This window comes from Panicum virgatum, chromosome 4K (genome assembly GCF_016808335.1).
Source record: "Panicum virgatum strain AP13 chromosome 4K, P.virgatum_v5, whole genome shotgun sequence".
In the NCBI taxonomy this organism is placed as follows: domain Eukaryota; kingdom Viridiplantae; phylum Streptophyta; class Magnoliopsida; order Poales; family Poaceae; genus Panicum; species Panicum virgatum.
Window position 1 is genome coordinate 38,618,420 of NC_053139.1, and position 13,312 is coordinate 38,631,731.

The 13,312-nt window shown below is 47.3% G+C and overlaps 1 protein-coding gene and 1 pseudogene across 1 annotated transcript; both read right to left on the minus strand.

Moving 5' to 3' along the window:
- Nucleotides 1-5,066: 5,066 nt before the first annotated feature.
- Nucleotides 5,067-6,934, minus strand: LOC120702196. The gene is made up of 3 exons (XM_039985933.1): nucleotides 6,585-6,934; nucleotides 5,327-5,568; nucleotides 5,067-5,107 (listed from the first exon to the last, which is right to left on the minus strand). Exons 1-3 carry the CDS (start codon nucleotides 6,932-6,934, stop codon nucleotides 5,067-5,069), a joined length of 633 nt encoding a protein of 210 aa, XP_039841867.1.
- A 4,006-nt stretch (nucleotides 6,935-10,940) lies between these two features.
- Nucleotides 10,941-11,957, minus strand: LOC120702197 (annotated as a pseudogene).
- Between the last annotated feature and the right edge of the window lie 1,355 nt (nucleotides 11,958-13,312).

Below are 13,312 nucleotides of genomic sequence, written 5' to 3' on the forward strand. Positions count from 1 at the left end.
ACCAAGTTTCTACACCCGTTTCAGCTTTTAAGGGCAGACCGTCCGCCCCCATGGACCGGACAGTCCGCAGTTCAGGACCACCAACAGAGCCAAAAACGGTTCTGTTCGAGCACATCCGAGATAACGGCGGACCGTCCTCCCCCCAGGTAAAACGGCCATAACTCTTAGCTCCAATGTCCAAATTTGGTGATCTTGGACTCTATGGAAAGCTTATTCAGAGGGCTACACAACCCAACTGAATATTTGATCTAAAACACAATGGATCAAAGCAGTATTTCACTCCAAGAGCCAACCTAATCTCCAAAGAACACCGAAAAGCCTTTCTTGCTTCCCCAAGTTGATAAACATCAACTCCAACTCTTTCTTCTTTGCAAATGTGCCAACAACACCACGTGAACACCATGTGCATGATGTGTTAGTATTTCACAAACATTTTCAAAGGATTTTCACTTGATCTCACCACGCCACTCGATCCTAGCAACATCGCAATGTTAGATCGCTCAAGTGGCACTAGATGACTGATATGCAAACAAGTTTGCCCCTCTTGATAGTACGGCCATCTATCCTAAATCCGGTCATGCACTTCTCTACACAACCTTTGACCGGCGAAATAAAATGCCCTACAAGGCATAGCTTTGCCTTGCGTATTCCATTTCATCTTCCCAAATGTTGATGCCATACAAGCACCAAACTCCATCAAGCCTTTTGATCATCATCATGAGTCAACACTTGGCTTGATCTTTCTTGAATGATATGATCCACTCCATATTATCACATGACCTCTTTGGTTCATCGATCTTGACCTCGCTCGCTCTTCACCGTTGCCTCGGTCCATCGGGGCCAAATCTTGCCCAAGCTTCACCGCCTCGCGGTCCCTCGCTTCAAAGCCTTGATTTGCCCTTCTCCATTGCAACCGGTCCATCAAGCCAAGCCTTGTCTTGATCTTCTCCACTTTGGTCACATAACTCCATGTCATGTCTCATATGTAATGAGCTCCTCGATCACACTATATGAGCATAGCATCAACTCTTAGTCATTTCTCCTCCATGGCACATATTGCTCATACTAGTGTCTTTGTGTGGACTAATCTCCTGTGTATCTCAACATAAACACTTATTAGTCCACCTAAATTGTCACTCAATTACCAAAACCAAACAAGGGCCTTTCAGCAGGCCCCTTCCACTGACCAGTGGGGCCGGCTGGTTAAGTAGTGGATTTGTTGAATTTTTAATTATTTCAGCTGAATGTTCTAAAATGTGTAACAAATCAACGAAAAATGGTAGAAATGCAAAGCCTATTTTGTTGGATTGATTATCTCCAGATCTACAATGGAAAAATGTTCATGCATGTGCGATGTCCTCTTTGCCCCTGGTAGAACTTAAATTGCGTTTAGGCTTATTTAATTAATTCTATAGATCTGGTAGTCCAAATATTATGAAATTTATGTTGTAGCTTACTTTAGGCATGAGTGACTCATTGTAGAATTCTCCGTATCCAGAACACATAGATTAGTATGTAAATATAAAATATATCTAAAACTAGTACATCTTACTAGGAGTGAATGATATCTTTACACACATAATTCTATAAAAATGTGAAAAAATGTTAATAGTACTCTTGCAGGTTAGGATCTGTCATAAATTGGTTCATGATCTAAGTCAAATATTTAGGTAACTTCAATGTCCCTAGCAATTAAGGATTAAGCTTGTATCACTCTATAGACATACGTTTATGTAAATCGTAGTTATTATATATATACCCGATCAATGTTTGCTTTTTGAGTTGTAAATCATGACTGCCTTTACTCATCATTCGCGTGCATGCATATAGAATCCGTAGCAGAGGAGGTCGTGTACGAAGTGGTCGCATAGCTGCAGGAGCAAACCCAGGAGGAGACTCACAAGGACTCGGCCCAAGGCCCAGTTCACCCTAGTGCGGAGCAGCAGCCCGAAGGCAAGCCCGGAGCATAACCCCTAATTTAAATTTATGTAATGTATTTAACTAAGTAATTGTGCATTAGGTTATAGAAGTTGAATGAAACCTTAGAATGCATAATTCCTAGGTTCCATGAGTCCGATATTAGTCATGCTATGCTAAATAGGGCTCGGTAGAAGTCGAGTAATTTACTGTTACTTGCGAGATATAGGATGTTTTGTTTTCCAATATATGAGTTACTCAATTCAAGAATGGAAGGCATGGAAATAGGAGACCAGACGTGGAATGTTAGCCTCGTCTGTGTCACTTAAGGAATGTTCGTTGTTGGCCCTGTTGATCGAGTTTGAATTGTACTAACTGCATGTCGAGAGTAGGAGATAGTCGGAACCGGTAAGCCTAGTGCTGCTCCACTTTGAAAGTACAGGAACCCGCACCCAACTCTTAGGGTAGTTGTGTGGCCGCGGAGAAAATGGTTGCATGTATTACTTTTGGTGGTCTCTCGTAGGGCTCGGCTGACTATATGTTGTTGGGCTGGTTCCTGTAGTTCGAGGCGGTAAGGGAAATGGTTGGCTCGTGAGGTCCGACGTGGCTTATGCGTGCCGTGTTGATTAGGTCCACCTTACAAGATTAAATCGAATCGATTCGCTGTCGCCCTTGGTTAAGGGAACATTGATCACCAAGTCGCATCATAGTATAATGAATGAGATATGGAAAAATATCAGATGGATGGTGCTGAAATTAAAAGTTGTACTCCACCATGTTTGTTTTAGAGAGGTTACTGCAAATACCTAGAGGATATTAATTTATATAGAATGTGAGCTAAAATTTTGAAACTAAGGATCTACCCTTAGATGTTTTTCTGCAAAACAAACCACCAGTCAAGATGGCAACGGGTAAAATCCACGCGGATAGTAACTTCACAAACCCGCACCCGCGCGCCCAAACCCGTGCCCGCAACCCGCCGCAGGTATAAAATGGTACCCGTACCCTCTATCTGCGGATATCCGCATACCCGCGGGCACGACCGTGTACCCGCAAAATTTAAAGAATCAAATATATAATTCAGTTTGAACAGCAAGCAAAAAAATAATATATAGCAACCAAGTAAATTCAAGCCAGCAAATAAATAGTCTGATACATACAAGCCAACAAATAAATAGTCTGATACATAATACATCCATCTTAAATCAAAGCAAATAAACAAATAGAATATTGCATCCTTTTTTTACTAGGAGCTGCAGCAACAGCTTCTTCCCCAGCTGGGCGCCGGCGTCGGGTCGGGGGAGCGCCGCCCGGCGGGGAGCGGCGGCCGGCCAAGAAGCGCCGCCCGGCGGGGAGCAGCGGCCGGCCGGGAAGCGCCGCTAGACTGGGCCACGGCCGGCCGGGAAGCGCCGCTAGATTGGGCCGCGGCGGCCGGCGGGGGCGCAGCCGAGCAGGAGGCTCGAGGCCGAGGAGGGATGAAGGGGGCCTGCCAGCTCGGGATGGCGCAGAGGGTGGCAGAGGAGGCCTCGCCGGCTCGGGAGGGCGCAGGGGGCGGCGGAGGGGGGCTCGCTGGCTCGGCTCGGGAGGGCGCTGGGGGCAGCGTGGTGCAGGTCTCAGGTGGGGGTGGCAGCTGGGAGCGGGGGGATTGGGAATGGGGGGAGAGAGAGAAACGAGTGAAACAGAAACTCTAGATGTTTTATATACAGAGGTGGTCCGGCGCACATGTCAACACGGGTTTGCGGGTTCGGATAGCAAATTTTTAAACCCGTTTCAAGATATCCATTGGGTTTAGGATTGTACCCGTGCCCGTGCCCGCGGGTACAAACCCAGACCCGAATCCGCGCCCACCGGGTTTGGTATCCGCGGATTAGCGAATTTTTTGTACCCGTTGCCATCTTGAACCACCAGCCAGAAACCCTTGCATGTCTAAATAATGGGCTAAGTATATCCACAGACGGGTAAGTCTTACTGAGTATTAGTTGCTCAGGGTTTTTGTTAAAAATATATTTCAGGACACGCTGGCATTGACTTCTGCCCCTGTTGTGTCAAGTTCATCCATCGTGATGTAGATGGGTGGGAGGTGGTGGAGCCAGACTCCTAGGCTAGACAGTAGTTGGATTACGCACTTGTGGGCAGAGTGTGTAATTCTCTCTCAGTGTTTGAGTTGGCCGGTCTGACCAGTTAGGTGAACCGGTCTGATCAGTTGTGTAAAGGCAGCATGGGAAGTAGTGTAGTTGTAGGTTCTTTCCGTTTGAACTTTGGTTTTAACTCTTTGTGAACTTGTAAATTATTTATGTAATAAATGCCGGTTTGTAAAATTTAATATTTCATAATACGTATTGTATTTGTATTTTTGTTGTATTCGTCGTGCTTGCACCATCTGCGCTCACCTTCGCGTGAGACTACCGGAGTTGTTTCAATCGGGCCGTAGGTTGTGAAAGAAATGTCAAATTAAATTATTAAGCTAATATGGCTTATGTGTTCAAATGATGACTATTACGTTTAATTTAGAGTTTTCGTTTGGTGTTACTGTCACAACCTAGCCGGCGGCGGCGAGGCAGCAAGCCAAAATCACAGCTTGCAAGGATAGAGCGAGGGCGAGGTTGGGGGCGGTGGGGAGGTGGCGTGCGCATGGCAAGCGAGGCGGTGGCGTGCGGCGAGCGAGGAGGCGGCGGTGGAGTGCGCGCGACGACGAGCGCCATCGTGCGCGCGGCGAGCGGCAGGAGTAGTTTCGTCTATCGGTTAGATGAAGATGTTATAATTTCGATATTTTTCGAGTCTGAATTATACTTTTCTAATATCAATGTTTTCATAATAAAAAATTCATCATTTCAGTACTAATTCCGTTCGCTTCTTTTTTCAACATGCAATGAAATGTACTTCAATTGTAAGCCACTTTTCTGCTGCCGGCCAAGGCTAGAATAATTCAGTGCATACAAATTCGATACGTAGTATTCAAACTAAACCACACGATGTGAGAGAATGAAACAAACACAAATGTGAAGTTGTAAATGGAACTCTAAAAAACGTGTAGTTGTAAACATAAACACACCCAATCTGACACATGCATGCTATAAATTTTGTGAGGAAATGTTGAAGCACTTTATTCACGTCGGCTTTTCCACGCAAATGCGTCGAGAATTTCAGATCTAGAAGAAGTAGTCTCTCCGTACCGTATACGACTCAGGATCTGCACAGTCAATGAAAAAAATTATTAGAAACATTGTAACTCAGGATCTCCCAGAACACAATGTATATGCCGAAATCTATGAAGAAATGCAACGTTAGTCAAAATATGGATGCAAGGGGAACTTACAGGAAGGGCTGAGTAGGTCCGACGCGCTTCTGAAACCCTTAGCAGCGATCCTTTCTTGCATCATCGCAGCCTGAATTTTCATTTGCGCCGCACCTGCACGATGTATCAGTTCAACAACGTTGTTGGCGTCGTGGCCAGCTTGACGAGCGCCATTATTGTCGTCGCCGACGGTCGCTGCACACGACACGTGGAAGTCGACGTTGCACGCGGTGCAGCGGTAGTACCACGCGCGCCCCGCGGCGCCGCCGCCGCACGCGGCGGCACAGCGGCCGTCATCGGCGACGACCAGCGTGAGGTCGTGCCCCGAGTGCCGCGAGCTACGCACGACTTGGGGCCAGGGAATTCAAAATCGGTCGATAATCGCGATTATCGGTAAAATTTATCGTTATCGATACTAGCTGAAAATAAAACCGACTGGAATTTCGATGGATTTCAATGCAAAATTAAAAAATTTAAAAAAATTCATAAAAAATAGAGAACTTATTTTTATAAAAATTAGAGCTTCTCTTGATTCCAAAATGCTGTCACATGATGAAAGCAATAATTATTTGGTGAGGGAAAAAATAATTTTATCTAACGATCCGTTACCATCCACTGGTTGTTGTGCGATTAAGGCCGATAATCAATAGATATGTGGCGATTATCGATGCTGCTGCAGCTGGGAGCGAGGGAGCTGTGATCGTGGCGTCGATATGTGTTCCCCTCTTATTTGAGTTCATTTAAATATTTAGGAATATTATTATGGATATCACACGTACTAGCAAGAAGAGAACGAAAAATGATTAAATTGATATGCCGAATGTCTTCATGTATAGTCTATGAGCTTGCTAGTTTGTATGTGGCTTGTACAGACTATGTACTCTTTTGTTTCTATGCACTATGAGGTTTGTATGAACTATGCATTCTTTTCTTTATGTGAACTATGAGGTTTGTATGGACTATGTACTCGTTTGTTTATATGGACTATGCACTTCGTGGTTTGTATATATGTGCAAATTCATGTGTTTCATGCAATTTCATGGGCAAAATATGTAAACATGTTTATTTCTTAGCCAATTCCATATGTAAAATTGTGCATTTATGTGTAATTTATCTAATAGAATATTATACATAACCTAAAAAATTAAATGCTATCAAACTTTTCTATTTTTTTCACTGCAAAAACATATTTTCAGTTGCCGAAGCGATAAATCATTCGGTTTGCATCGATTATCAACCGATTTTCGTTTTTTGAATTTGATTCCTCTTACCAATCGATTTTGGCGATTATTCACTGATTATCAATCGATTATCGTTACCGGAGATCACTGATAAATACTGTATCGCCAGTAAGGTAATCCTTGCTTGGGGCAGCCGCGCGCAGCGCGGGTGCATGTCGAACCCGCACGGCGGGCAGCGATAGAGGAAGCAGCCCGCGGCGCAGTCCCCGACACAGACGTCGCAGATGTGAGCCACGACGTCGCGGCGGGTCTGGACGAGCACGAGCGGGTGCGCGTGGTGCGCCTCGGAGCTGAGCGTCTGCGGGTCGGCGGCGCACGACTCGTGGATGCAGAAGTCGCAGCCGGCGCCGCAGCCGTAGGCGGGGCCGGACAGGTGCTCCCAGCACATGTCGCAGAGGAACGACGGCCCAGTGTAGTGCCGCTTCACGAGCTCGTGCCCTGGGTGGGAGAAGTGGCTAATGGTGTCCTCCTGCTGGGCCATCTCTCTCTCGCGCGCGTGCGCTCGCTCTCGCTCTCGCTCTCGATCTCGATCTCGATCTCGAGATTGTGTGCCGCGTGTTGTTTTCAGCGGTACCAGTACTGGGACTACATGAGTGCATCCAGCCATCCATGTTTATATATAGCTCTCAAGGATGAAGAAGATGCTGAGGATGAGGAAAAAAAGGTATCTTCTCTACTTGATTAGCCAACTGATCGCTTCTAGAATTGAGCATAATAAACAGTAGTATATAGAGTACGGGTTTGTCAAGCGTTTCAATTGGTCAGTTACCTACTTGCAAGAATCTCTGACTTTATAGGATTAGTTTCAGGTCAGAATATGGAAGTCAACTCCCTAATGACACAGCTCATTTCTAGGGGCTGATCAGCATTCTTTTTCGAAGGGGTTTTGAGTGAATTCCACAGTCACAGTAGCCAAACTATTTCCACATAGAGAGGCAGGAGTGTGAAAATTCCAACTATCTACCGTTCTGCTCCAGGTTTGTGCAATTGAAAAAACAAAATGCAATTTGTTTTGTCTTAAATTTCACGACTTCTAAAACAGAATGTGGACAATAAAAAAACTCGGAAAAACTGTCTCAATATGCTGAAGTCGGCGGTCCACAAGGAGAGCATGACCTGATTTGGTCCCGGTCCATGTAGAAATTGATGTCATTTGCGACTGGTCTTCTCAGTGGCTCGCTTGGCGTTGCTTTCCTGAGCGAGGTTGACGCATGGTTTTCAGATCGGGTTTTGAATAGACTAGAACATTAGGCACGCAATGCGCGCCCTACCGTTTAAACAATCAAATATAAGTAAATTAAAGTTAATAAAATATGCAAATAAATATAAGTAAACCGAAGTAATGAAATGTGACAAATGTCATACATAGTATATGATAATAATTCGACACAAAATCACACCATATGGTAATAAATACATCGTTAATATGCTAACATATGCACTGTTTTACTCAAATACAAGTTTTACATATGACAACATGTCGAATTGCAGGAACAATCCATGGGTTCATGACTTAGTGCTGCGGAAGACCAATAAAAGTAATGCCATCACAATATGTACTCTTAGATCACTGCCTTACTATTTGCTTCCCTAAATGCAAGGGGATAGCACATTAAAAGGTAGGTGTTGTTTCGTGGTCATTTTGTGGCAAAGTTTTCTAGTGCTAGTTGCCCTTATCACCCATATATGGGATCAGAATGATAACTGGATATAGCAGGTTCATGAGCATATCCGCCGTGCTGGCCGGCGCTCGTTGCTGTGCTTGAGCTCAAGCTCGACCAGGAGCATGTTGCCGCGCCGCCCCCTCGCCACCACCCGGGACTGACCCACCGCAACGTACCCATACGGCCTTGTCTGCCCGTGGCTCCAGGCTGTAGCAGCCCATGCTGCGTCTGAGCTTGGCTGGCACCGGCACCTTGCCACCTCGCTTAGAGCCTTTAAGGCCTGCAGATTTGATTCAAGGTCTTAGCACATTGCATCAATCATACACAGATTTCAGCAAGATATCATCCGGAAACATCATGCCCCCAAGATCCACAAAACCAAATTGAAACATCATAAGTTGTTCCAAACAAAAAAAAAGATCGAAACATCACAAAATAAAATCCCAGAAACCACAGGGTTTTCCTTCAGGAGAAGAGGTTCAGACGGTGGGAATCGGAAGGTTGCAGAACCACATATTCTTTTCTTTACTGGCTCCAAGATCAGTTCAATGTAGCATATGGAGATTGGGGAGGACATGTAATCTGCAATAGGTAGTTAGGCAGGGTTAAGCTTTGAGAAACAGTCACAGCGTAGCAGAAGGCAATAAACAAAATAAACTTCAACTTAAAATAGCCCTCTGATTGCCAGACCACCAGGCGCACACAGAACTTGCGCGCCGGCGGCGGCCGCGGCCACCACCACCGGAGCTTGCACCTGCCATAGTGCATGGAGGAGGGGCGAGGCTGGAGGAGAGAGCCGCCTCAAGATCCGGGAGGAGCGTGGCCACCGCCGTAGGGCGCGCCGCCGGGTCGAAGACGGCCTGGCGGAGCTGGGCCGCCGCGCCGGGTCGACATGATTCGGGCGGCCAGGCTGGAGACGAGCGTCATCGCACGACACGGGATGAGCATGGCCACCGCTGGGGCAAAGCCGATTGTGGTGGAGCAGGGCCGGGGCGGAGCAGGACCGCCGCGCCGAGTCGACATGGTTGGCGGCTGGCCACCGTCACCGTGGCCGGCTGGCACGCGCCCCCTCCCTCCGAGCCCTGCCCCGCACTGGATCCAGATCCCAGGGAGCGGGCAGAGGCGGGGAGCAGGAGGGGAGGAGACGGCGGCAGGAAGGCAGGGAGAAGAGAGGGAGAGAGGCGGAGGCGGGGAACATGAGAGAGGGAGAGGGCGGCGGGAACAGGGAGCAGGAGAGGAGGCGGGGTTAGGGTTCGGGGGCGCGGGAGGGGCTTTTCGCAAAAGTGACTGGGGGGAACAGCATTGGCGATTTTTTCTTCTTCACGTTGAATTAAACTTTAAGACGAGGACCTATATAAAAAAATATAAGAACGTGATTTCTGTACATTTAGGACGTGTTGTACTGATTTTCTATTACTAATAAAGTTGAGGGTGTTTTTGCAAAATAACCGAGCCTCGCACAGGTTGACACACATCCATTTTTTCGGTCGGATGTGGGGAGAGAAGCGCAGGGCAGTGGATTTTAACCATTCCGATTATGATATTGACGCATGGCACTCCACAATCTAGCTTCGCCCCTGTCCAGTGCATTTGCTAGTGGGACGGTAACTTTAGCTGTGGTCGGTTCTCAGCCACTCAAATACCATCCGACGGCCAAATACTATTGGAGAGTGTTTTTTTAAAAAAAATAAAGATGGGGAAGAGTGATTGGAAACGGGTACGGGTGAATGCACTACAGTCCAAGGCTCTAGGCAGTTCAGCAATTGTTGCTCTGCTCGTCGGCGGTCAATCTCCTTTCATCGAGTGAGTGTAGTACCAGTCCATATGAGCAAGTATTATGATGGGCGACTAGCTGACTGGCATCTATGTGGAGAGAAGTAGACCAGCGTCTCGCGACGTGCCCGCTCCAACCGGCGAAGAGAGGTTGCGATTGCTGGTACTGGCTGAGCAATCATCTGTGCATGGAATAGCAGTAGGGCCCGCCGCCACCACGCGCCAGCAGCCGGCGAGCAGCCATCGAAACTATTAACCTTGCTCTAAGGCCCCCAGCCAGCTCTGGCCCCAGCAGCACGGCAGGTGCAGTGCCAGCCATGGAGGGACACGCGGGCGCTGGCAGGAGCGACTCGCCTGCAGAGCGCATGTGCTAAGAGCAAGATTAGTAACCTAGCCGGTCGGCCGGCGGCATGCATGAGCTTTCGCCCACCAATGCGCCTGCTGCAGGCTGCGAGTGGGCGGCGAGGTGCATGCGGGGCCATCAGCAGAGGCGCATGCGCCTGAGTGAGTCGGCGGTAAGGGAAACGCCCACTTTTTTCTCTCTCCTCCACGTAAGATTTAGTCAGCTTCTAGCATGCCATAATACTTGCTCTAACGAGCAGCGGGCGGGGCGGCGTTGGGACGAGCTGGCGTTTGGGTGGAGGAAAAATAAAACAATTTTTGTCATCTTGGTACACGAAAATATAGGACCGGGTATTTTTTTGTCATCTTTAAGAATTTTCGTCTGATAGGCTATTTTCATCTACCAGTTAGACGAAGATGCTATAATTCTGATATTTTTCAAGCCCAGGTTATATTCTTATTATTTTACAATAATTAAAAAGATAGGAACCATCCATCTAATGAAATTCTATGGTGGTGAAGGTAGGAAGTACCCAGAAGTACCTAGGATAAAATACCTGGTACTTCTTCTAATATCAATGTTTTTTCGTAATAAAAAATTAAAAAGTCCTCATTTTGGTACTAATTCCGTTCCCTTCTTTTTCAACATGCAATGAAATGTACTTCAATTGTAAGCCAATTTTCTCCTGCCGGCCAAGGCTAGAATAATTCAGTGCATACAAATTCAATACGTAGTATTCGAATTAAACCACACAATGTGAGAGAGTGAAACAAACACAAATAATGTGAAGTTGTAAATGAAACTCTAAAAAAACGTGTACGTAGTTGTAAACATAAACACACCCAATCTGACACATGCATGCTATAGATTTTGTGACGAAATGTCGAGAGTTTCAGATCTAGAAGTAGACTCTCCGTTCAGGATCTGTACAATCAATGGAAAAAAAAAAGATTACAAACATTATAAGCAACAGGCTCCCAGAACACAATGTACTTAGGAAATCTATGAAGAAATGCAACGTTAGTCAAAATACTGATGCAAGGGGCCGGGAACTTACTGGAAGGGCTGGCTAGGGCCAACACGCTTCTGGCACCCTGCACTCGGATCCTTGCTAGCATCATCGCAGAATTAATTTTCATTTGCGCCTCACTTGCCCGATGTATCTGTTCAACAATGGTGTCGGCGTCGTCGTGGCCAGCTTGACCGGCGCCATTGTTGTCGTCGCCGACGGTGGCCGCACACGACACGTGGAAGTCGACGTCGCACGCGGCGCAGCGTTAGTACCACGCGCGCCCGGCCCCGACGCTGCCGCCGCACGCGGCTGCGCAGCGGCCGTCGTCGGCGACGACGACCAGCGTGAGGTCGTGCTCCGAGTGCCGCGCGCAGCGCGGGTGCATGTCAAACCCGCACGCCGGGCAGCGATAGAGGAAGCAGCCCGCGGCGCAGTCCCCGACACAGACGTCGCAGATGTGAGCCACGACGTCGCGGCGGGTCTGGACGAGCACGAGCGGGTGCGCGTGGTGCGCCTCGGAGCTGAGCGTCTGCGGGTCGGCGGCGCACGACTCGTGGATGCAGAAGTCGCAGCCGGCGCCGCAGCCGTAGGCGGGGCCGGACAGGTGCTCCCAGCACATGTCGCAGAGGAACGACGGCCCGGTGTAGTGCCGCTTCACGAGCTCGTGCCCTGGGTGGGAGAAGTGGCTAATGGTGTCCTCCTGCTGGGCTCTCTCTCTCTCTCTCTCTCTCCCTCTCCTCTCTCTCTCTCTCTCTCTCTCTCTCTCTCTCTCTCTCTCTCTCTCTCTCTCTCTCTCTCTCTCTCTCTCTCTCTCTCTCTCTCTCTCTCTCTTGTGTGCAGCGTGTTGTTTTCAGCAGTACCAGTACTGGGACTAGATGAGGGCATCCATCCATGTTTATAGTAGTTGTCAAGGATGATGAAGATGCATTATTTTCTTTTTTGAATAAAAGAAGATGCATTATTTTCAACAGCTGTTTGGTATGGTTGATCCGGGGTAAGCTGCATGCCTGCATCTGCATCTGGAGATCGGGCCCTAGAAATGATAGAGTACCGTGTTTGTCAAGCGTTTGAATTGGTCAGCTACCTACTTGATTAGCAACGATCACGGTTCACATGCAGCGCCGCCTCAGGTCTGTCATTGCATCGCAAATGCATGGATGGCCACGATCAATTATTTTACATAAATAAAGCCTTATCATTTGCAGAATTGCAGATGAGCACTCTTGTTCCTCCTCGATCTGCCGGCGGTGTGCAAGTCGAAGAATACTACAACCCCCTGTCGACTTCTTCTTCCGATCGAAACGGGAGTCGCCCTCTAATCCGGTACGGTGCCCAACCCACATCGCCAATCCGCCAGCCTCATCTGGACCCAACTGTTGAGAGTTGGCGAGCAGGGCTCCGTCATGCCGCTCTGGCTGCATCCATCATTCATGCCCATGCCGAGCTCGGAGCAGTGCTGCGGCGCACGCAATTGACGTCAATCCGCCGGCCCGGGAGCTGGAGGCGAGAGCCGACCATGAAAGTAGAGCGTTTCTACCCTACGCTTGGATCCTTGCTCGAATAAGCGCCTATTGAGCATATTAACCAAGCTGCAGTCACTATCAAGCCGATTTCTCTAGATTTAAGGAGGATTTTGGCTAATATGATTAAGACTAAGCTTGGGTCCGTCCCATAATATAATCATTTCTAGGTTTAGTCAAAGTTAAACCTGTTCAACTTTGATTATAAATAATAATTAATTTATAAAGATATATAAGATAAAAATAATATTGCTAGATTTGTTAGCAAAACAATTATCATAATGTATAAATGTTTATATTTAAAATAATTCATTAATAAGAATATTGATGGTCAAAGTTGGATAAATTGGACTTTGACTAAACCTAAAAATGCTTATATTATGGGACGAAGGGAGTAATTCACACTAGTATCGAGAATTTAATTGTTTTATGACCCCGCTGGTTGGCATGTTCCCGAGTTCACTAAATTTAATAGTGATGATCCTCGTACAGTTTGGAAACATTTGAGTCAATATATTCTGCAGTTGGGAGAAGCTGGTTTCAATGA